General features: G+C 43.6%; 11 protein-coding genes across 12 annotated transcripts; 4 read left to right on the top strand and 7 right to left on the bottom strand.

Moving 5' to 3' along the window:
- Nucleotides 1-15: 15 nt before the first annotated feature.
- BBOV_III003450 (GPI transamidase subunit PIG-U family protein) lies at nucleotides 16-1,559 on the bottom strand. The gene is made up of 7 exons (XM_001611427.2): nucleotides 1,163-1,559; nucleotides 1,077-1,130; nucleotides 699-1,040; nucleotides 541-663; nucleotides 312-503; nucleotides 157-277; nucleotides 16-121 (listed from the first exon to the last, which is right to left on the bottom strand). Exons 1-7 carry the CDS (start codon nucleotides 1,508-1,510, stop codon nucleotides 45-47), a joined length of 1,257 nt encoding a protein of 418 aa, XP_001611477.2. The 5' UTR covers nucleotides 1,511-1,559; the 3' UTR covers nucleotides 16-44.
- BBOV_III003440 (ER lumen protein retaining receptor family protein) lies at nucleotides 1,531-2,593 on the bottom strand. Its single transcript, XM_001611426.2, has 2 exons — nucleotides 2,154-2,593; nucleotides 1,531-2,100 (listed from the first exon to the last, which is right to left on the bottom strand). The coding sequence occupies exons 1-2, from the start codon at nucleotides 2,462-2,464 to the stop codon at nucleotides 1,560-1,562; spliced, it is 852 nt and encodes a 283-aa protein (XP_001611476.1). The 5' UTR covers nucleotides 2,465-2,593; the 3' UTR covers nucleotides 1,531-1,559.
- Nucleotides 2,594-2,920: 327 nt separating this feature from the next.
- BBOV_III003430 (uncharacterized protein) lies at nucleotides 2,921-4,419 on the bottom strand. Its single transcript, XM_001611425.2, has one exon. It carries the CDS (start codon nucleotides 4,378-4,380, stop codon nucleotides 2,950-2,952), a length of 1,431 nt encoding a protein of 476 aa, XP_001611475.1. The 5' UTR covers nucleotides 4,381-4,419; the 3' UTR covers nucleotides 2,921-2,949.
- Nucleotides 4,420-4,448: 29 nt separating this feature from the next.
- On the bottom strand, nucleotides 4,449-6,779 carry BBOV_III003420 (Major Facilitator Superfamily protein). The gene has a single exon (XM_001611424.2). The coding sequence runs from the start codon at nucleotides 6,427-6,429 to the stop codon at nucleotides 4,459-4,461; it is 1,971 nt and encodes a 656-aa protein (XP_001611474.2). The 5' UTR covers nucleotides 6,430-6,779; the 3' UTR covers nucleotides 4,449-4,458.
- A 708-nt stretch (nucleotides 6,780-7,487) lies between these two features.
- Nucleotides 7,488-8,412, top strand: BBOV_III003410 (ADP-ribosylation factor family protein). Its single transcript, XM_001611423.2, has 4 exons — nucleotides 7,488-7,716; nucleotides 7,752-8,055; nucleotides 8,091-8,197; nucleotides 8,232-8,412. The coding sequence occupies exons 1-4, from the start codon at nucleotides 7,557-7,559 to the stop codon at nucleotides 8,240-8,242; spliced, it is 582 nt and encodes a 193-aa protein (XP_001611473.2). The 5' UTR covers nucleotides 7,488-7,556; the 3' UTR covers nucleotides 8,243-8,412.
- A 281-nt stretch (nucleotides 8,413-8,693) lies between these two features.
- BBOV_III003400 (uncharacterized protein) lies at nucleotides 8,694-12,805 on the top strand. The gene has a single exon (XM_001611422.2). It carries the CDS (start codon nucleotides 8,774-8,776, stop codon nucleotides 12,713-12,715), a length of 3,942 nt encoding a protein of 1,313 aa, XP_001611472.1. The 5' UTR covers nucleotides 8,694-8,773; the 3' UTR covers nucleotides 12,716-12,805.
- A 12-nt stretch (nucleotides 12,806-12,817) lies between these two features.
- On the bottom strand, nucleotides 12,818-13,752 carry BBOV_III003390 (RNA recognition motif domain containing protein). Its single transcript, XM_001611421.2, has 3 exons — nucleotides 13,522-13,752; nucleotides 13,342-13,485; nucleotides 12,818-13,307 (listed from the first exon to the last, which is right to left on the bottom strand). The coding sequence occupies exons 1-3, from the start codon at nucleotides 13,734-13,736 to the stop codon at nucleotides 12,851-12,853; spliced, it is 816 nt and encodes a 271-aa protein (XP_001611471.1). The 5' UTR covers nucleotides 13,737-13,752; the 3' UTR covers nucleotides 12,818-12,850.
- Nucleotides 13,753-13,801: 49 nt separating this feature from the next.
- On the top strand, nucleotides 13,802-14,415 carry BBOV_III003380. Of its 2 annotated transcripts, XM_051767281.1 has the most exons (4): nucleotides 13,802-13,830; nucleotides 13,892-14,027; nucleotides 14,062-14,213; nucleotides 14,254-14,342. In XM_051767281.1, exons 1-4 carry the CDS (start codon nucleotides 13,816-13,818, stop codon nucleotides 14,332-14,334), a joined length of 384 nt encoding a protein of 127 aa, XP_051623786.1. In that variant the 5' UTR covers nucleotides 13,802-13,815; the 3' UTR covers nucleotides 14,335-14,342. The 2 variants fall into 2 exon arrangements, with proteins under 2 accessions (XP_051623786.1, XP_001611470.1); XM_001611420.2 differs by having other exon boundaries at nucleotides 13,808-13,830; nucleotides 14,062-14,415.
- Nucleotides 14,416-14,432: 17 nt separating this feature from the next.
- BBOV_III003370 (nuclear distribution gene C domain containing protein) lies at nucleotides 14,433-15,448 on the top strand. Its single transcript, XM_001611419.2, has one exon. It carries the CDS (start codon nucleotides 14,492-14,494, stop codon nucleotides 15,416-15,418), a length of 927 nt encoding a protein of 308 aa, XP_001611469.1. The 5' UTR covers nucleotides 14,433-14,491; the 3' UTR covers nucleotides 15,419-15,448.
- Nucleotides 15,449-15,527: 79 nt separating this feature from the next.
- BBOV_III003360 (putative integral membrane protein) lies at nucleotides 15,528-17,920 on the bottom strand. Its single transcript, XM_001611418.2, has one exon. It carries the CDS (start codon nucleotides 17,901-17,903, stop codon nucleotides 15,558-15,560), a length of 2,346 nt encoding a protein of 781 aa, XP_001611468.2. The 5' UTR covers nucleotides 17,904-17,920; the 3' UTR covers nucleotides 15,528-15,557.
- BBOV_III003350 (uncharacterized protein) lies at nucleotides 17,911-19,256 on the bottom strand. Its single transcript, XM_001611417.2, has 2 exons — nucleotides 19,078-19,256; nucleotides 17,911-19,040 (listed from the first exon to the last, which is right to left on the bottom strand). The coding sequence occupies exons 1-2, from the start codon at nucleotides 19,195-19,197 to the stop codon at nucleotides 17,961-17,963; spliced, it is 1,200 nt and encodes a 399-aa protein (XP_001611467.1). The 5' UTR covers nucleotides 19,198-19,256; the 3' UTR covers nucleotides 17,911-17,960.
- Nucleotides 19,257-19,262: the final 6 nt, after the last annotated feature.

The following is a 19,262-nucleotide window of genomic DNA, read 5'->3' as shown; positions in this document are numbered from 1 at the left end:
TGTTATAGGTTTAGTGGTACAATTATATTATCTATCCACGGCATCTAATGTTTCTTTTCATGTGCCATCGCTGAGTTGGCCAGTTGCGTTGTGGCGCACGTATAGTCTTCCAGTACCATGCCTGTAAGTAGTGCATCTCTACACAGTTCCACTTACATAATGTGGCCAGTATGGCCAGCTGAGGCGCGAAGAAGTAGTTTGGGTTGGCTATATACCTGCCAACCCAAACTACATAGGCCACCACTGAGAATATCATGGCTCCAAACATCACGGTGGCCTGGACATTATGCTGGAGTATATTTGTGACGTACCATCTTAGTGAACCCGAATGCCTTGTCCATGAGTGGGTAGTGCAGTGCAAGCAATGACACGATGTACCACAATCCCAGCAACGATAGGCTGGGCGATTGCACGATGTTGATAACGGTTGCAATGATGACGGCCTCCAGGGGCCTATGCCGCAATACCACCATCAGCGGCATCGGCAGGCAAAACAGCATCATCTGTATGCATATGACCATTTTGTCCAGTCTAACTTACGTGTAACTTGAATATGTTACCAGCTATGAACACTCCCGGCACCACCCGGTGGATGTACCAGTAGAGTGAGTAGTCAATCCCGGTACCGCGTCCAGTGTATTGATCAACCAGGTGTCGTTTTAGCTGTGTGAGTTTAAGGAGCAACGTCTGGTACCTACCTCACCCAGTCCGCTGAGGCTATAGTAGCACAGTGCCAGCAGCAGTGTAACCACCATGTGCGGTACAATGTATCTGCACATTTGGCAGAGGTCACTGTACGTCACTGAACGCTTGTGGCTGAATCTAAACCGTACGTGCACGGCCAACATGGTCAATACCGGCAGTACCGCATACATCTTGAACGAGTTGTTCACCAGTAGCCCTGTGGCGGCTACCTGGTACAACACGTACGCCAGTAGGCTGGGCCTCTTGAGGGCGTTCAGTAGCACCGCAGCCAACACGGCAAATGATACCCAGAAGTAACCCACTCCATCGGGATTAGCAGCTTCATTATAGATTACCTGGGGGATAAGTCACGGTGACATTGTAGTACATACCGATATGGGATTCAGCAGATGCAGTCCAGCTATGAGCCATGGCAGCTTAGTCTGCTAAAAAGTGATTAGACATAACATCGACCTACAAAGCCATAGCCTTCTGCATGCTTGTTCTTATCGAGATTAGAATCTGGCAGTAAACGTAATGTCATGTACCAGAACCATGCGGAGACAATGTCAGTTAGGTATATAACGATTCGCGTTAAGTCCAGGGTGTCCACATTAGGTACCTTTGATGACAGCCAGTACACCAGTGAGTATATAAATGAATTACCAGCTTCATACTTGTGTAAGTAGCCGATATCCCGCAGGGCGATATACTCCAGGACGTCGCGCGAGTTGCGCGTCACAAGGAACGGTATAATAGGTGCCACGCGCCTTACAGCTACCTGCAACAACGCCCTGAACACCACTAAACACGCAAAAATAAGCATCGGGATTACATCTAATCGTTATAGAGGTTACGATGTTTGCCACGTAGGGCTACACATCCTCGGCCATAATGAGTTCAACCGGGATACCGCGCGTGATACACTGCATATAGTGGAAGAAGAAGTCGGCAACAATGAGAATCTGCAGGAACTGCGTGAATATCACGCAGTGTCCAACGTAGTGTGTCAGTATGTTACCCCTGGCATTCAACTCCTTGTAGGTAGAAATCCAGAATATGAAGCCCAGTATCTTGGCAGATGACTGCGCGGCGGTAAAGTGAACCGTAGAAGTGTTGGCGCGGTCCGATGCCTGGAACATGATCAGCTGAGGCAGTACGCAGAACGTCTCGACATAGAGCGCGAAGGCCCACGCAGTGTCACCGAACTTGCTACGGTTGAGTGATGGGTGCAATATCATTGCCATGACAAAGCTGGGTATCAGTATATAGGCCGCTGACATTGTGTCAAGTTCCTTTTCGTACGTGTTTTTGTACTTTACGGCGCAGAGGTATACGATGTAGGCCGCGAAACAGCAGGCAACGAATTCGGAAGACTGATACAGAAAGTCTCCACTAGCGTCCGCAGGAAGGTAGCTGTAATAACGTTATAACCAAACATAAGGTGTTACTAGAATTATGCAACATACCCATAATAAGGCACTATGGCCATTAACCTAGAGAATAGCAGTACCACGTAGCAGAACATGGTCTGCAGAGATATGCCTTTACATGATTTGCCAGACTCGATGCAGTATGTCACCACCATGAAACTCAAGCAACTGAGAAGTGACGAGAGCGTGAGCAAAAACGAAAAGTTACCGTCCGAGAAAAACATATACAGAAAAATGAGTGCTAGAAAGAAACCTGCATATATACGGCTTTCGCCACTGTTAAGGCGCAGCAGCTTGATCACGCGATCGCCTAGCGATGGCCTTCCTTGACGCTTACCGAACGCCATTGTGTACAGGCTCCAGACGAATGCTCCCTATAGTAACGCACTACGTGCGGTGGCTACGCCCTGTAAGCCACGTGGTAGTTAATTTAACTGGCTGCAAAATTGCATGGACAAAGTTTCGAACCACGATGCTTAATACTGGTACACCTTGGGTTGCCAGTATAGTGTCGCGACACATACACCCTATCGTAACCCGAGTCATACGGTACCCAGTAAATCTATTACAAGACACATCTGCATGTATCTATGAATTGTTTTACGTAATCATTTTAGGATTGGTTACAGTCACCTAAGCCAAGGGACTACACATGGTCCAGTGAGTCTTTAGAGATACCTCTAATTTCCCATGGAATCCGGGTATTGGACTGATAAAATGTCTTTAGTACCTTTAGACTTAGATAGTCATCTCTTGATATTAGTGTAACTAGTTTTTAGGATACCCTAGGGCAAGTTTCTGCCGCTAGGAACTTGAAACACCCATGCGATAACTAGGTAACAAACACCTTCTGGCACTCCTCACGGGAGATGCGGTCTTCAGTGCGCGGGCATATAATGTGCCCCTCTTCACCGGTATGCTCCAATACGCGTAGCCCGCGATCTGATATCACGCATCCACCGGGGCTGGTGAATGGTAGGTTATCGTAGTCCATGAGCTCGCCGGTTACCGGGCATATCAGCACGGAATCCAACTTGGTGGTTGAGGGTATCTGGTTGACATATTCCTGGAGGTCAGGTAAACACGCTGGGCAGGTACTATTCCGCTGATCCTTACACCCGGCGGTCTTGATGGCACATAAACCAGTGTGTACTAAACTCTCCAGCAGCGGCCGCTTGTTCAGGCCGTAGACTGCAGCAGATACACTGTCAAACTCCTGGCATAAGTTATCCCAGCGGTCGTCACTAAAGAGGTCGGCGTACCGCCCACATAGCTCGCATACATCAGTAGCTGTTGTGCAGTACAAACAGCAGTACCTGGGTTCCTTGCCTTGGTCCACTGGTGCGCCTAAGGAGTCGTTACCAGGATCGACATTGGGAACTTCCGGCTTGGTGGATTGCATCATCACCAAAGCCGCGAACAGTTTCCCAATGTCGTCACATCGGTCACGATCAGCCTTGTCAAATGAACGTGCAATGGCAGTTACACCAGTTATGTCATAACGCCTAATCAGCTCTATGGCCTCCTGTACCCTGAGATTCACCAGGAACCTGGAATCAAGTTTTTCTAGGTATGTCTTGTTGGCACGGGCCCACTCTATAGCTGAACCCAACCGACGGCCACGAAGGTCCGTGCGAATCTTGTCCCACTGTATGTAAACATCCAGGTCCACAAGGCCTTCAAGTGATTCGTGCCTCATATGCTCTTCCGCAGTTGTCGTGAAACCCTTGCGGCAAAGATAGTTCGCTGCTATCCATGATACACGTTTGCGATGCTTGTCGAAGTCAGTGTCATCCTTGGACCTATTATAGATCGATTGGCCATCGGCCAATACACCTAAACGAGCTATAAGCTGATCCAGATATTGGCCGACCTCAGAATCTATGCTCCGGATCGATGATTCCAAGTTACCCAGACGCTCCAAGGCACGATATAACTTAGAAATGACTTCGTCACTACTTTCTAGGGTTACCAGTTTCTTGGACAGATAGCTTGTTATGAGAAGCAGCTCCTTGTCTAGAAGTGGCTCTAGGCTATCGATTGACCGCTGGGCACATTCAATTGATATAGCCACTAATGAGGTATCCACATTCTTGTTTCGTTGTTTATTGCGACCTGTGTCTACGTTATTAGCGTTTCCAGTTTGAGTTTCCCGAGTGCAACGCGCGGCCACGAGGTCAAGTTGACGCCGTGGCCGCCGTATAGGCACATCACTATCGGAATCCGATACCGGAGGCACGTTACTTTCAGATGGTGCCTCCATTGTAAGTGATTCAACACGGTACCCCCAAGGTGTGTCGCTACACATCTGGTGATTCAGTGAATAACTATAGACATTATATTAGACAGCATTGTCCTCGCTAGTGCTCTCTTCAGACGATGCCGATATACGATAGCAGGCAATGACGTTTGCCGCGGCGCCTACTGTACCCAGGATGGCTGGGAGGTAGGTAGCATAGATGGCAGTGGACTCGTCACCAGTAAGGTCGATCACAACACCCGGTAACGCCGTTCCAGCAACATAGCCCAGTATATGGTACACGCACATACATACACTGGATGCCATGGGCTTCAGACGCTCGGAGACGTTGGAGATAGTGATCAGCGTCAGTGGAGGTAACATCCCACCACCGAAGAATAGAATCAGCCAGATGCAACCCACCAGGTTATAGAAGTTGCGCCATACCATGGCGGATATACCAGCCAAAAGCGCAACCACAGTCCAAGAAAGAATTACCCAGTGGACTATCACAGGCTTGCCGGGGTACTTCACACCAATCAAGTCGATTATCCAAGACCCGCCAATGACACCCACAAAGGGAGCAGTAATTGAAGTGGCGATGAAGAGCGTATAGATCAACGTGTGGCTCATGCGGTAGACACTGACAGCAATCTTAGTAGTCCAGAATTGGATACCCGATAGTATATAGAATATAGTAGAAATAACAAGCGTGGAGAAACAAAAATATGGATCGCGAATGATAGTGAAGAAACTTTGCCATAATCCCATCTTTTCCTCGGGTTCCTCAGCAAGGTCACTCAACTTAGTAGTGGCAAAGTGATATGTGCGCATCCACTCCAGAGAGTTCAAACTCTGCTTAACGCTGGGAATACGTAACATGTCCATCTTCTGTGTCGTGTAGTAGTTTATATGCGACATGGTACTGTGGTGACCGCGTAAAGAACGGTTCTCAGAGGGACCCAACGATGATATGTCATACGAAACAACGCGGCCGCGCATAGAGTCCTGAGTTTCCTGGTTGTCAAAGCTGCGCGAACTGCATTTGGCACACGAGTTGAATACACAGTTTGTAGTATAGCGTGCAGCAGAGCGAGAACTGTCGTTGCTGGAAGCTGACTTGAGTGGTACACGGCATTCCAAACTCGTTTGGGGCGACAAGGGAACGACCGTTCCGCAGTAACCAGAAACTTCACCACTATGTGCCTCATTGCTACATGGCAGGTTAATGAATTCCTTAGGCATACGCATAAAAACGTAAACCAGGATCAGCAAAGCAGCCATCTGGGTGAAAATACTGGTACGCCAGTAAGTGTTGTCAGCAATGGATATGAGAGCTGTGCAAAGGTAACCAAACATAAAACCCCCGACAATGGAACCTTGCATAAGGGCCATCCACAAGTTCTTCCGCACCTTAGGAGCGAAGCACGCAATCCAAACTGGTGCATACACAATGAAAAAGGATTGGGTTGCACCAATAAGGAAGCGAGCTATAAAGAACATTGCCTTGTTATAAGCTAACGCAAATAGGGATAACGAGAGGATGTTCAGTATCAGACCAAGTAAAATGATCCAACGAGCTTGAAACAATGTAAATATAATACCGATAAAGGGGGTCATGAAAATCAATCCGATGTAGGGTAAGGAACCCATAGTACCAAGGTCCGTAGTAGATAATTGATAAGGCTCCTGTATCCATGGTAACATCACCGTTAAAGCACCCATGTCGTAATTCACAAAACACTGTAATAATGCCATAACAATGAATATACCCATCGTAGTACGACCCTCGTTAATGGAGACATCGGAGGATGAAGATATTTTAACACTCTCACAGGAGCCCTTTATATCCAATGTGCCCGGCAGCTGCAGGGCGTCATCAACAACACGAGATGTATGTTCATCGTTGCTGTCTACAACATCGCCACCGGCCGCGCTAGTGGCGATGTCGTGCTCACCTCGAACACCATCTCCCATATGAACGTCACCGTCAGAAGAGTTAGGTACACAGCAATCGCCGCTGGTTGGCTCCACCACATCGGGAACATTGCCAGGGCCACTCGAAGCCATCATGGCATATAAATCCACCGCCACAATTGACGCAGTGTTATATAAACATCAGTACTCCGACGATGTTATGTAGAGTATATACCGACATCTACGATATAATATTAAACACTTGCCAAATGGATAATACTACAGATTTACAATGCAGGCAACAGGTGAAACACTAACATGCCACGCAAAAACATAGTGCATATTAATCATAAAAAAACGTGTTTTGTGCCCAGGTGTAAGCGTATATAAGCAATCACGTAACTAATATCCAATTATAGACACGGCATAGATCCGGGACATGCTAAATACGAATTAAAATCAACGACACAAAAAAATTAATGTACAAATATGTATAATCATTACCCAATGACACCAGAATGATTACATAACAAAAAACACGTATGTTACCAAATGAAACTCCCGTAATGTGTGTCTCGCGGACACCGTTGCAGAGTGGTGCGCATCACGTCAATCAGTACGGAATCATACATTATCTAATCACGGTAATAATATTATTTCGCAACTATAAAGATATAGGTAGTACCCCGCACATCTAATTGGTGACTTCGGTATTACCGCGACGCGTGGTATATGGAAGTATAGATTCCGGTTACAGAAATTAACTTGTATTGAATGAGTATAACTAGCATTAAATGAGTTTCACGAATTATGCACATAGATAAATATGTGTGAATCAGTAACCACCTCCGGTAACGACGCGGCGCAACTACACATTTGATGGAAAGATTATATACGTAAACTAGAGATTCATTAAACACTGATCCGGGAAAATAGACTATCTATAGTATCATGGAAAACCAAGTTAATAAATGTGCCTTTAGAACACCCTGAGTAATGTCACACATAAATATTAGACAGGGCTACTAAATTCGCTACAGTGGCATCTAATTTACCTTAGATAATAATGAATATAGTTGATATAGTCTAGAGAATCGTTAACCAGGCTATATACGGCAACATGGAAAACAGCCACTTCGTGGTCGGCGTAGTACTCCTAACGAAACAATGCGCTTCGCCAACGGAGACGATTATAAACCATTCGTAACGGTAATACCATCAGGTGCCACAAAAATAACAAAAACATATATAAACTGCGAGGAAAAATAGTAAAACTCGCAAACATGGGCGGCTCCTTATCGTGTCGTAAAAGGGACACCGGAGTCACAGCACCGACACCAATTTTGCAAGTACGATTTTTCGGGCTACCAGACTCAGGAAAAAGCTCTGTAGTCAGATTTTTAACCACAGGAGTGCCTTCACTGAAATCCAAGGAAGGTGAAGGTAAGTACATTTACGACACGACTCATATCACGCAGTGGATAACGACATGCAATGGGTAACCCACAGGAAAGTTAAAATGGTACTGTGGCTATCGGAAACATCAGTACAAAAGGAAATCGCCAATGAAGGAGAAGTAGCAAGAGCACTCGTATACATAGTAGATGGATCAATACCCGAAAAACTAGCGGAAGCCAAAGAGTACCTCAAACAGCAACTTGAACAAACAGCAGGAGCACCAAACCTACTCATACTACTCAACAAGTGCGATAAGCACTCCTTCATATTCCTCGAAGAAGCACACGATGCCCTGGGTCTTGATAAAATAAGAGACAGACATGTGTAAGTCTATATATACAAATCTACATCCCACCCAGACGTATTTACGCCTGCTCTGCAGCAACCGGAGAAGGTATCCACGAGGGACTTGATTGGCTGTGCAGCTTGTTCCAACTCGAAAAGGGTACATACATCAGCAGAACAGGTAAGAGTAACACATGAACCAATATCATATCCAGATACTATGTAAAGCAGAATGAACATGAATTACATACCCAGTTTACGCGTCAAAACCCCGGGTTATAACTCCCATCAACACAAATCATGCAGCTATTACACACTAACAAAGCAATGCAGATAGTAACACGGGAAAACGTACCGCAAAAATAATATAATATAAATAGAATGTAATTATTCATCCATGATGCCCAGTACCAAGTGAGGCCTGGACATCACATATAGTGGTACACATGTGATATATAGCACCTAGGAACTAGTTTATTGATTACATAGATCCATTAGAACAGACATCTTTCGGATTCACATGGAATCTTATGTAGACACCATGGACAGTGGTATGAATAACGGTATGAAATTGACAATGTAGACACAAGAGTGTTATGCCTTCTATGGGTCCTACGTATATGCACTAGTAAAGTGTTTCCCTGCTATAGAGGCACGATGAGATTACCGTGGGACCGAAGTATTAAATAGGGCTTTAAACCGACTGAATGGTATGCCAGTCCCTCAATGGAACGCATAACGTAGAGTACAATCCAGTATGACAGGGGCTTTGTTCTACTACATCCTGTTTGCCATTTACAAGTTTTACCACAATGGCAGTACGTGGCACTGTGATTGCATATACCTCAAGAAGCACGATGCACGGTATATACACGTATCAACTACACCAAGACCAAAATATATCGCATTCATAACAGGACGTGGTAGAGATATCGACTCACTCTACGGAAGGAAGCCTAAACTTGATACTGCGGTAGATCGAGCAATAGTGAGCTTTACAGTTCACGGGAGTAAGTACAGTACCAATGAAACTGGGCTACCACTGGTTGACATAGGACCCGGATCTGTGAACCTGTGCTATACACCATATAGGTACATTGGCGAACTAGGAGCACAGCCAAATGAAACTAACCAAGGAGAGTTACCAAAGCAAAAGTCATTTGGTGACGAAATGACATTGGATAAAGGATATAATCATAAACTGAAAAGTACACAAAAAAGACCGAAAATAAGAATCAAAGGAACAGAAATGAAGGATCAAGCCAAACAGTTGGAGCAGTTCTATGAAGATACAATGGCACTGGCAGAGTCTACGTCAGAAGAAGATAGAGAGAAATATCAATTTGTAAGGGAAAGCATAGATGAAATGTACACGAAAGTGCCAAACAGATTGCCTGGAGAAACAAGAGGACTTACCCACGATGAGATTATAGAGTCATTAAACGAACCACAAAAGGAAACGGAGGATCCCTCATCGCCACAAGAATTGCTGGGAATATACCTTAAATTGATAAAGGCAGGACTACACGAAGTGGCACCGCTCTTTGGAGCACAAAGTAACATGGACGAAATGAAAGTAACTGAAAAATGCCTCAAAGCCCTGAAAAAAGAAGAATCATGTGGATACAAGTACCCGATTACGGGTACACCAGATGAATTGTACAATGACCCGAATGTATACAAATCTTGGGGACGAACGCCACTGTATCATACCCAGCATATGGGAGCACCAAGTACTACCAAAGGATTAGTTCAAGACGTACCAAGTACTATAGAGGATAGGATACTATCCAGTGATAAACAAAAGGATGCACATGAACTTGAATCTAGATTAGAATCCATACGAGTAGATAGGCTGCTGAGTAATATAGATGGAGTGACCAGTGAGGTTACATCCGACATAAAGTCTGTCGTACTCAATATAGACATGTCAAACAACCAGTGGGAGTTAGAGCTTAAATCCAAGGATAGACAACGGCAACTTGAGATGTTGCTGGCACTGAACCCATATAACCCATGGGACAAGTACAAGCAAATGAAAAAGGCAGAGTCTAGTATAAAGGATACACTAGAAATTAAATATAACATATCAGGTAACAATGTAAAATTGGGCTACGTAGTACCCGGGGATCAGGAATCACTAAATAAGATCCAGTCACAAACAGTGGATCATACGGAGTTTATCAAGGGATACCTGCACTACTACCTCATGCTCCCAGAGGATATACAAACCTTGGAGTATCTCAATAAAGCGGAATGCCTAGAAGATGTACTCAAGCTATTTGATATATTTGACAAAATTGATAGAGAACCGCAACCAGAAATAACAGGGATATTCGATAGGTTCATGATGTTCCTATTCCCAAACTCACAGGGGTTCCCAAAGTTTGATAAGGACGCGCAGTTCCCAAGGAGTATGGATAATATGGGAAGTTTAAAGCACCGATTTAACATACTAAATGCAGTAGTGGCATTAGTAAGGTCACAAAAGTTAATCAAAACATACGCATCAGATATATTCAAGGAACAGCGAATGAAAAAAATGCTAGAAACGATAGAACATGGATTAGAATTGGAAATACAAAGATTGAAACTAGGTATAACGGATATAAGCATAGGAACCCACAGAATGTGCCATGTGGATGATGTGTTGCTAGCTACAGTCTCAGCAGCACTGTCAGCGTGGAATGTACGAAATGGCATCCAGGGCATAGTGGATGCCATTATAGTACTCACACTGAAGTTAATGACTGAAATGAGGCCGAAGTACCTTATAGCAACTGCTATTAACCTGGAATATATACACACGCTACCCAGGAAGGTATTCTACAAGTTCATACAAACTGTAGCAGCACATATAGAGCGCATGGTTGATATTGATCTGGGAAATATCGCAGTGAAACCCGAAAGTAAACCATGGATGGATTTTGAAACTGCAGCAAGGACCCTATCACTGCTCGCACAACATCCACAGTGCCTCAACAAGGTATTCATGAACAAGTTCATGCAGATATACAAAAGGGATTATCTTAAACTGAAAATACCAAAACCGGGACAGGTACAAGTTTCACCGACGTTTCCACACGGATACCAAAATATACTGCACTACGAACCGGGGCGTATGCTAGAGCAGCTTACACAAGAAGGTAAGATCGCGGCGTCACCAGAAGATAGTGGTAACACTGCCGAGGAACCTATACACCCAGAACTTATATACAATTTAAGACAACCATGGAGAGACCCGTTCCTTAACAAGGCTAATATAAAGACTATAGAGACACATTGTAAACAAAGTGATGTAGACACCGATAAATGGGAATATGGAAGAACAACAGAAGAAATGGATGATGAAGAAGATCTAATATCAATGCAGTGGGAAGATTTAATGTACCTGAAAATGGATAGACAAATGAAAATACAAGCTGTTAGGTCAAGGTACCACCACTATATCACCAGCCTCATGAAATGCCTGAGCTGGTGTGATATGACCATGGAATACCAAGATCTTGTTAAGAAGCTACAAATAGCAGTGCCACAATTCAAACCACACTCAGCAACTGCAATGGCAGTGTTACGAACAATTAGACCAAAAACAGAAATTGAACATGAAATGCTACTACAAGCATACGATAGTATCATACAAGCAAAGTGGGACCTAAAAGCTGAACAGTGGCTGGATATAATGGAAGTGTACAAAGAAGCAACATCTGGAAATGATAGGGAGGCACGACTACAGATTAACCAGGGTTTTATATCTAGGATGTACGATCAGTTTGTAACCATGAAATCACCAAAACCAAGGATACTGAAACAGGCAGTGACCTTGCTGAAACATTTCAATACTGGACTCAACAAAAAGCAACTATGCCATATATTCCAACAGATATTCCATGATATCACGGATTACTCATATATACAGATACAGGGACTCAATGCAGAAGCACTGGATTACCCACTGGAAACTTTGACATTTGTACTCACAGTGGCAGCTGAACTAGGAGTGAGACACGATGAAACATGGGAAGTATATCTCAAGCTACTAAATATATTCAAGCACACGCTCTCACTGGAGGATATTAACGATATATTGCTGGCAATTAAGATGGCAAAGTACACTGGAGTCAAGAATGTAGGAAACATGCTCATGATGAGAGCATGTAATGCCATTGAAGTTATACCGAATCTATGCCATAGGGTACTAATAGATATCATGCAAAATGCACTGAGTATTAAAGTTACACCCATTAAGCTACTGAGGTGGTACCTCTATCTACAGCTATACGATATACCACAAAGTGATATGGATAGGTTGTCAATGGATATAGTATCGGATAACCCAAAATATGAAGTTGACTTCCGAGGATGGAAGTTACCTAGACGTGTCATGAATCAGGATGCAACACAAGATAGCGAAATAGTGCCAGTATCCATAAACGAAAACGAGGCAATAGTACCACCAGATGAATTGAAATACAGAATGAAGTGCATTTATAAAGGACCTGGGCCATATACGGGAAATATGAAAATTAAAGTCGATGCAACACTACCAGAGGATATTGTCGAGAGCTTGAAAGAGATTGTAGGGAAAGTGATCAATGAATACCAGACGACACCAGAAGATATCAGGCTGTTTAAACTAGCAGGACTCATGCAACAGAATAACCATATTATCGCAAAACAAACAGATTACATAGAATAAAAGTAGGAGAGCACAACGAAAATTAAGATACTATCGTAATTTCTAGATTTAATTACAATGGGACTATATACCCGCGCTTAAGGTTAGATATATACATCCAACTACTCCGATATATATTAATAGTACAAAAACCAATTAACTGCGACGGTCGTGGCGATGACGGCTGCGCTTGCGCCCAGGAGATTTGCTGCGAGATCTGCTGCGGTAACGACCCGACCTACGTCCTCGAGGACTAGGGTCAAAAGAGCTACTACGATGACGATAGCGAGTACGCTTGCGATCAGGTGATATACTGAAGGAACGCTCACGACGACTACGCCTGCGATCAGGTGATACACGTCGGTACCTATCCCGATGGTAACGAGTACGCTTTAGTTCCTCTGAAGTGCTACGTGAGCGTTGATGTCTACCAGGTGAGCCACTTGTTGATCGATCAACAGTCCTGTCCCCTGGAATATCACGCGATATTGGCCTTGTAGGCGACTTGCGATGTGAAGTGGATCCAGCCATCTTAGAAATACGACTGAATCTTTGATTATCCTTGAAGCGCTTCCAAAAACCAGATACAGATTGACAAAAGTCAACATGGATCCTGCAGAAAATGGAACTATCAAAAACAAACATACCGACGGTCGTCAATCAAAACGTTCTGCATACGAAAGTATGCGTCATTGCAACTGTCTTCAGATTCAAATTCTACAAAGGCATACTGAAGTGAGTCCCCAGTCTTGTAGTCACGAATCACATCACAACTAACCACAGGACCAAACCTAAGGCACTCTATATGCTAACGCCATATCACACACCTCGAAAATATCAACTTCAAGTCATCAGCCTCAGTCACAGGATTCAACTTGCAGACGAATAAGACATTCTTCGGAGGAGCGACGTCAGCATCAGGAATGTCACCAAGAATCTCAAGTACTACAGCACGAGACCTAGCCTCCCGAGAATGAAGCTCCTCCAAATCCAAAAACTCACGAGCTAGCTGCTTCTGGTCAGAAGAAACAATGGAATCCATTATCTTAATATACAATAACAATGTATACTGCCACACATAAAGTACAACAGTCACATTATCTAATACATAACACCAACACATGAGCTCAGAAGCGGTAAGTGTCCGTATAAAAACACATTCAAAACATGTGTAACATGATTTAATAGTTAACCCAGAGAAAAAGACTATTGCTGGACCTGCGGAAGCTGAGGCAAGAACTGCCAGAAACAGTATGCGCAAGCCCAGTGGAAGGAGATATATTCCAGTGGCAAGCAGTAATACTGGGACCAGAAAACACAGAGTGGGAAGGAGGTAGGTACTGGACAGAATGAAATAACACCATCAGGAATATTCACACTCTCACTTAAATTCCCAAACAACTACCCACATAGGCCGCCAGTAGTCAAATTCATTACGAGGGTATACCACCCAAACGTATACCAAGACGGAAGTATATGCCTGGATATACTAGACAGAGAGTGGAGCCCGGTTTTCGACGTATGCGCAATACTGACCTCTATACAGTCACTACTAACAGATCCAAACAACAAAAGCCCAGCTAACAGAGAAGCTGCAGTTATGTTCGAAGAAAATAGAACTGAATATATCAGAAAGGTGAAGGAAACCGTAGAGGAAAGTTTAGCAGTAGCAGAGTCACAGGCAGAAGGACATGACCTAAGTGATTAGGCTTGTTTATATCGACTCACCAGGAAACTACCTGATTTAGTGAAGAGGAGTTGTATAGTCTAGACATTGATCCTATCATACCAAACAAGATGAAGGAATTCAACAATGTCATGCATATGGCAGCAAGGAACTTCAATAATATAGAAGAACTACTAGATGCATTCTTTGGATTCCTGTGCACACAAACTGATTTCTACCATACACAAATAAGCGATGAACAAATGAAAAAGTATGGAATAGATAAAACAGTTAACCAAAGAGGGTTCAAACCGGGATATATCAAGGAACTTATCATGCATATCAATGATAAGTACCTTGATATATACCGACAAAGAAATCAACCTTATCTCTTGCAACAGGAAGAATCTATAATGACCAAGAAAAAGGTACATGTAGTGGGAAATAAGCATATTGATAACAAAGTGGCACCCACTACAAAGTTACCGGGACCAACAAGTGTTATATCGCAGTCCACAGAACAGGCACCTAGAAGTGTAGAACCAAAACCTTGTGTCATAGATGAAGACCTACCGAAAGTACCAAACGTATCTGGTACTGCCCTGGAATTACTTACGAATAAATACACACTTAATACGTGGAATGGAGGAGTTAATAACGTATACTGCTGGGCACAAACAGGTACGGATCTGACCATTGAAATAGTAACCAAGGAACATCTGGCACCTAAGGAAGTGAATTTACAACTTAAACGAAATAGCATGATACTTTACATCGGCAATGAAACTATTATAGAAGGTGAATTCCCATACCAAATTAACGCAGATGAGTCAATGTGGAGTGTAGAAGATAGAACCAGGTTAATCATATCAATAGAAAAAACAGAAGAAAGGTGGTGGGATACCGTTATAGTAGGACACCCGAAAATAGATGCTACACAAATAGAATCGGTAAAACGATTTGATGAATTCAGCGAACCGCAACAACATGAAATGGTAAAACTAATGAAGCAACATAAAGAAAAACGAGATTTGCCACTCGAATTTTTGAAGAACTAGTAAGCAGTGTGAAGTTAGGGGTTCTACTCAAGCCCAGCAATACATATGAACAACTGTGACAAATATATTAATGCCAGTGTTAAAATAGTACGATCCCGCACATTGGCGGGGTAGGGCCATAAATTACCATTTTCGGTAACTAAGATGGAACCAATCGACGAAGAGTGTACACAGGATTACCCATAGTGTAATCTGAATTTGAAGTGTTATGCTCAGAAACGTCAAAACGCCAACGTTTACCATAAGCATGACGCATAAAGCAATGGTAAAATAACATGTGAGCACAGAAAATAATGATAATAGTAGATAAACGACCATTAGCAGCACGCCAACGCCAATAAGAGGGGCATATAGCAAGTAAACCCGTAGGTAACGACCAAAGAAGCAAAGCATTGTAAAATGAACCGAAACCTGAAATGCGAGTTGACCTGCACTTGTAAAATAACAAGTAACCATCAGTAACATAGTGCAAAATACAAGAAGCCAATAAACATAATGATAAGGTAACAGCCTGTAACTTGCTCTCTATAACAAATTGTAATAATAAACAAGATGTTAGATACACAATAGAGGTACAGTAACGATCAGGTAAAGTAAATTTAGAACCACGAACCAGACGACTAGTTTCAGTCTCGCCAAGGTCAGCAGATAGTAGGAATAACAACTTTAATATAGGCATGGCATAATAGATACATAGAAAAGTCATCAGTGGTATCGATAGCAAAACGCCTTTCATAAAGGAATTGAGACTTTGGGATATAGAAACCTCCTCACCAACACGAAATGTAGGAGTACGCATGTAAAGGAGGTAGTCCTTAACCATAGATACTACCTTGTAACGACCACCGTAGTTAACCAAATGGGCCAATAACAAGTTGCAACCTACATTGATCAACTGCATAAATGCGGAGATCCACATTAAGTAGGATTCAGAATGCTCACGATTGACAAATGATATCCTGGAAGTACCAACCTGAATAGCAGTACCAACCAATGAATTGCCAATAGAAGCAAACCAAGATAACCAAAGACATTCAAAAAAATCAGTAGAATCAGAATGTAACTTATAAGCAGCATAAGGTAAAAAGAAGACAAAGGTCCATAATAATTGAGCTAAGCAGATACAGAATGTCACCCCAAGACTGTGGCCAAACTGAAGCTCTGGACCATGAAGGTTAAACCACATCACATCCTCAGGCTCTATCTCACATATCCGGGAATCGCAAATGCCATTATGCTCCAAGGTCTTCATCGCACGGTGCATATCCTGACGGGAGTTAAATACAGCAAAGGCTGATCCGCTAGGCTGCAAGTCACGCAATAACAAGCGATGTTGATCTGACATATCAAGGTTAACATATACGCCACCGCTGCCGCCCTCCTCTTCCAAGCCGTCTAGTAACTTGTCCATGCCCTCAGGAAGATCGCCAAGGTCATAAACAACAGCAACTGACTTGGGACGGACACCAGTAGCACCGTGAACAAATTCCTCCAAGGAATGTAACGGAGGTACACGATCTAGCATTAAAGTAAAATACTGAGTACGAACGTGCTCACGGAAGTATTCCTTTAGAAAGTCACGCTGATATATAGCAAATACTATAGTTGAACCCATAACACAAAGATAAAGCACACGCATCACACGAGCTGTGTCGTCAGCATACTGACCTACACTCCACTCAATGGCGTCATCAACGTACTTGAAGTTACGTAAGTGGTCCTTTAGTCCCAAATAGCCCTTTGGCTTAAACAGGTCTAACCATGAGCGAGCCTCCAGCATCTCACCAGGCTTGTCCAAACTAAAAGGTGCACTAAAAGAACGAATCATATCAGAACATGGTATGTGGGCGTGAGCAATCGTCATAACAAGCATGAAGAATATAATACCGCCCATAAAAACTAAAAAACGGAAATATAGTATCACGCCAACACCAGATACGTCAACGGAACAAAGATCGATCAGTGACCGAAAGAATCCAGAAGCTAAAGAATCAGACCAATTGCCAATCTTTTGAGACTTCAGAGCATCACGATAACGACGAATGTTAGCCTCTAACTGAGATGGACGTAATGCCATACGAAGAGCAAGACCAAGTAAACATACTAAGACAGCAGCAACGATAGCATAAAATGAACGAGACCATAACGAACTCTCAACGAGGTAACAACCATTACCACCATCTTGCATACGATAACCAGGAGCACACCTCAAACAAATATCCGGTAAAACCAAGGAATCAGAATCTGTGAATGCAACCGAATTGGAATAAGTACAAGAAGAACAACCATACACAGAACAAGGTAGACACACCTTAGTACGCTCGTCAGCATATGATAGTAACGGGTTATAGACACTACAGCGATCCTTAGTAGTACAAACACCAACACCCTTCCATACAGCACTCTGAGACCAATAGGGACACTCACTAGGACAAGATAATAACCCAGCACCCAAAACTACAGATATATCACACACTGTCATCATGAAATACTATATTAAACATAAGTGTGTAATATGAATCGAGATTTCTAAGACGACACACTAGTGTCGCCCACGACGGTCATATAACCCGCCGTAAGATGAAACGCCAGGAAGCTGAGATGAAACCCGGGAGTACTTGTCATACCCAATCCTAGAAACCGGTACAGAACCAGATTCTGGTAACGCCAATCGCATAGATGTCATGTCAAGCCTTGATGTTGAACCGCAGTCACGAGCTATACTGGAAGCAAAGGGATTGCTACCAGGGACTCCACGAGATGAAGGAGCTTCAGCCCTAACGGCAGGTAACCGCTGTGGCATCTTGTAATCAATGCCAACCTGGTATCCACCACGAGGAATCTCAGCAGGCTTGCGGACGTCCGCTAATGGCGCCCTGTAACCACGAGGATTACCAACAGGCATTCCAGGACCCTGTATTGATTCCTCCTGTCTAACGGGGCAACCCTTCATCATAATACCGTTCATACCCGGCATGTCGTCAACAACGGGGATGTCGTAACCATAGGGGTCACGGTGTAACCTGGGAGCTTCCCGCGGTACGAATGGTGCATTTCGATATTCAGAACGATGATCGCCCCTGTGAGGTTGCATGTAGTGACCCGAGGTATCAACAGGGTCGTTACCAGGGTACCTGACCCCGGTGTCATCATCACGGTAGTAACGATGTTGACGAGAGTCGAATAAGTCCTCGTCAACTGGACAGCCCGGCTTTGATCTCTGGCGGCCCTTGGTAGGTGGTGTTACCATACCGGAGTGCTCAGGCCAACCTGATCTACCACCATAACGCTCCAAACTCTCTTCTGTAGTCGCACTCTCAAATGATTTAACATGTTTCTTGCTATAGGCACTACGTCTATGATGGGATTCTACACGACGAGGTGATGCGCCACGATCAGAAGATGATATTGAACGATTGCGCCGATGAGAACCGTGCTTCTTATGCTCAGATTTGTGACCACCGCTGCGATGGTGACCTGATTTGCGATCGTAAACTGATTCCAAACGCTCTAGTAACACCTTAGAAATGTGGTCGTGACCAATGTGAAGCTTGTACGGACAGCGACGAACACAAGTGTCACACAACAACTCCAGACGGTCCTGATCCACAAATGTCGGTTTCTACAAAAAATGTGTAATCAGCAACTTATACACCCACTTTCAACAAACATGTTGCACACCGATTACGGTGAGCCAATTGAAATATTCGCTCAAGGATCACACCCTCCTCATACTCGAGAGAAGAGAGACCTAAAGTACGACGCTTACTACGCGACATAGTTATATATAGTACACACAGATATAAATAATTAACAACAATGGATTATACTGTGTCGAACAAAG

The sequence above is a fragment of the Babesia bovis genome, chromosome 3, assembly GCF_000165395.2.
Source record: "Babesia bovis T2Bo chromosome 3, whole genome shotgun sequence".
NCBI classification, from domain to species: Eukaryota; Apicomplexa; class Aconoidasida; order Piroplasmida; family Babesiidae; genus Babesia; species Babesia bovis.
The sequence above is the reverse complement of the archived record's forward strand: the minus strand, read 5'-3'. Positions and strand labels throughout refer to the sequence as shown.

What these genes read in the sequence shown, in the direction of transcription:
- BBOV_III003450 (XM_001611427.2), bottom strand. Translation starts at nt 1,510, where the DNA reads ATGCTTATTTTTGCGTGTTTAGTGGTGTTCAGGGCGTTGTTGCAGGTA. An exon ending in GTAACATATTCAAGTTACAC is followed by an intron (nt 504 to 540) that starts GTAAGTTAGACT and finishes ATATGCATACAG; the next exon opens with ATGATGCTGTTTTGCCTGCC. An exon ending in CATTCGGGTTCACTAAGATG is followed by an intron (nt 278 to 311) that starts GTACGTCACAAA and finishes CATAATGTCCAG; the next exon opens with GCCACCGTGATGTTTGGAGC.
- BBOV_III003440 (XM_001611426.2), bottom strand. Translation starts at nt 2,464, where the DNA reads ATGGCGTTCGGTAAGCGTCAAGGAAGGCCATCGCTAGGCGATCGCGTG. An exon ending in GCCATAGTGCCTTATTATGG is followed by an intron (nt 2,101 to 2,153) that starts GTATGTTGCATA and finishes ACGTTATTACAG; the next exon opens with CTACCTTCCTGCGGACGCTA.
- BBOV_III003430 (XM_001611425.2), bottom strand. Translation starts at nt 4,380, where the DNA reads ATGGAGGCACCATCTGAAAGTAACGTGCCTCCGGTATCGGATTCCGAT.
- BBOV_III003420 (XM_001611424.2), bottom strand. Translation starts at nt 6,429, where the DNA reads ATGATGGCTTCGAGTGGCCCTGGCAATGTTCCCGATGTGGTGGAGCCA.
- BBOV_III003410 (XM_001611423.2), top strand. Translation starts at nt 7,557, where the DNA reads ATGGGCGGCTCCTTATCGTGTCGTAAAAGGGACACCGGAGTCACAGCA. An exon ending in GAAATCCAAGGAAGGTGAAG is followed by an intron (nt 7,717 to 7,751) that starts GTAAGTACATTT and finishes CATATCACGCAG; the next exon opens with TGGATAACGACATGCAATGG. An exon ending in AAAATAAGAGACAGACATGT is followed by an intron (nt 8,056 to 8,090) that starts GTAAGTCTATAT and finishes CATCCCACCCAG; the next exon opens with ACGTATTTACGCCTGCTCTG.
- BBOV_III003400 (XM_001611422.2), top strand. Translation starts at nt 8,774, where the DNA reads ATGACAGGGGCTTTGTTCTACTACATCCTGTTTGCCATTTACAAGTTT.
- BBOV_III003390 (XM_001611421.2), bottom strand. Translation starts at nt 13,736, where the DNA reads ATGGATTCCATTGTTTCTTCTGACCAGAAGCAGCTAGCTCGTGAGTTT. An exon ending in TTGAAGTTGATATTTTCGAG is followed by an intron (nt 13,486 to 13,521) that starts GTGTGTGATATG and finishes AGAGTGCCTTAG; the next exon opens with GTTTGGTCCTGTGGTTAGTT. An exon ending in GTTTTGATTGACGACCGTCG is followed by an intron (nt 13,308 to 13,341) that starts GTATGTTTGTTT and finishes CATTTTCTGCAG; the next exon opens with GATCCATGTTGACTTTTGTC.
- BBOV_III003380 (XM_001611420.2), top strand. An exon ending in AAACACAGAGTGGGAAGGAG is followed by an intron (nt 14,028 to 14,061) that starts GTAGGTACTGGA and finishes TAACACCATCAG; the next exon opens with GAATATTCACACTCTCACTT.
- BBOV_III003370 (XM_001611419.2), top strand. Translation starts at nt 14,492, where the DNA reads ATGAAGGAATTCAACAATGTCATGCATATGGCAGCAAGGAACTTCAAT.
- BBOV_III003360 (XM_001611418.2), bottom strand. Translation starts at nt 17,903, where the DNA reads ATGATGACAGTGTGTGATATATCTGTAGTTTTGGGTGCTGGGTTATTA.
- BBOV_III003350 (XM_001611417.2), bottom strand. Translation starts at nt 19,197, where the DNA reads ATGTCGCGTAGTAAGCGTCGTACTTTAGGTCTCTCTTCTCTCGAGTAT. An exon ending in GTGCAACATGTTTGTTGAAA is followed by an intron (nt 19,041 to 19,077) that starts GTGGGTGTATAA and finishes CATTTTTTGTAG; the next exon opens with AAACCGACATTTGTGGATCA.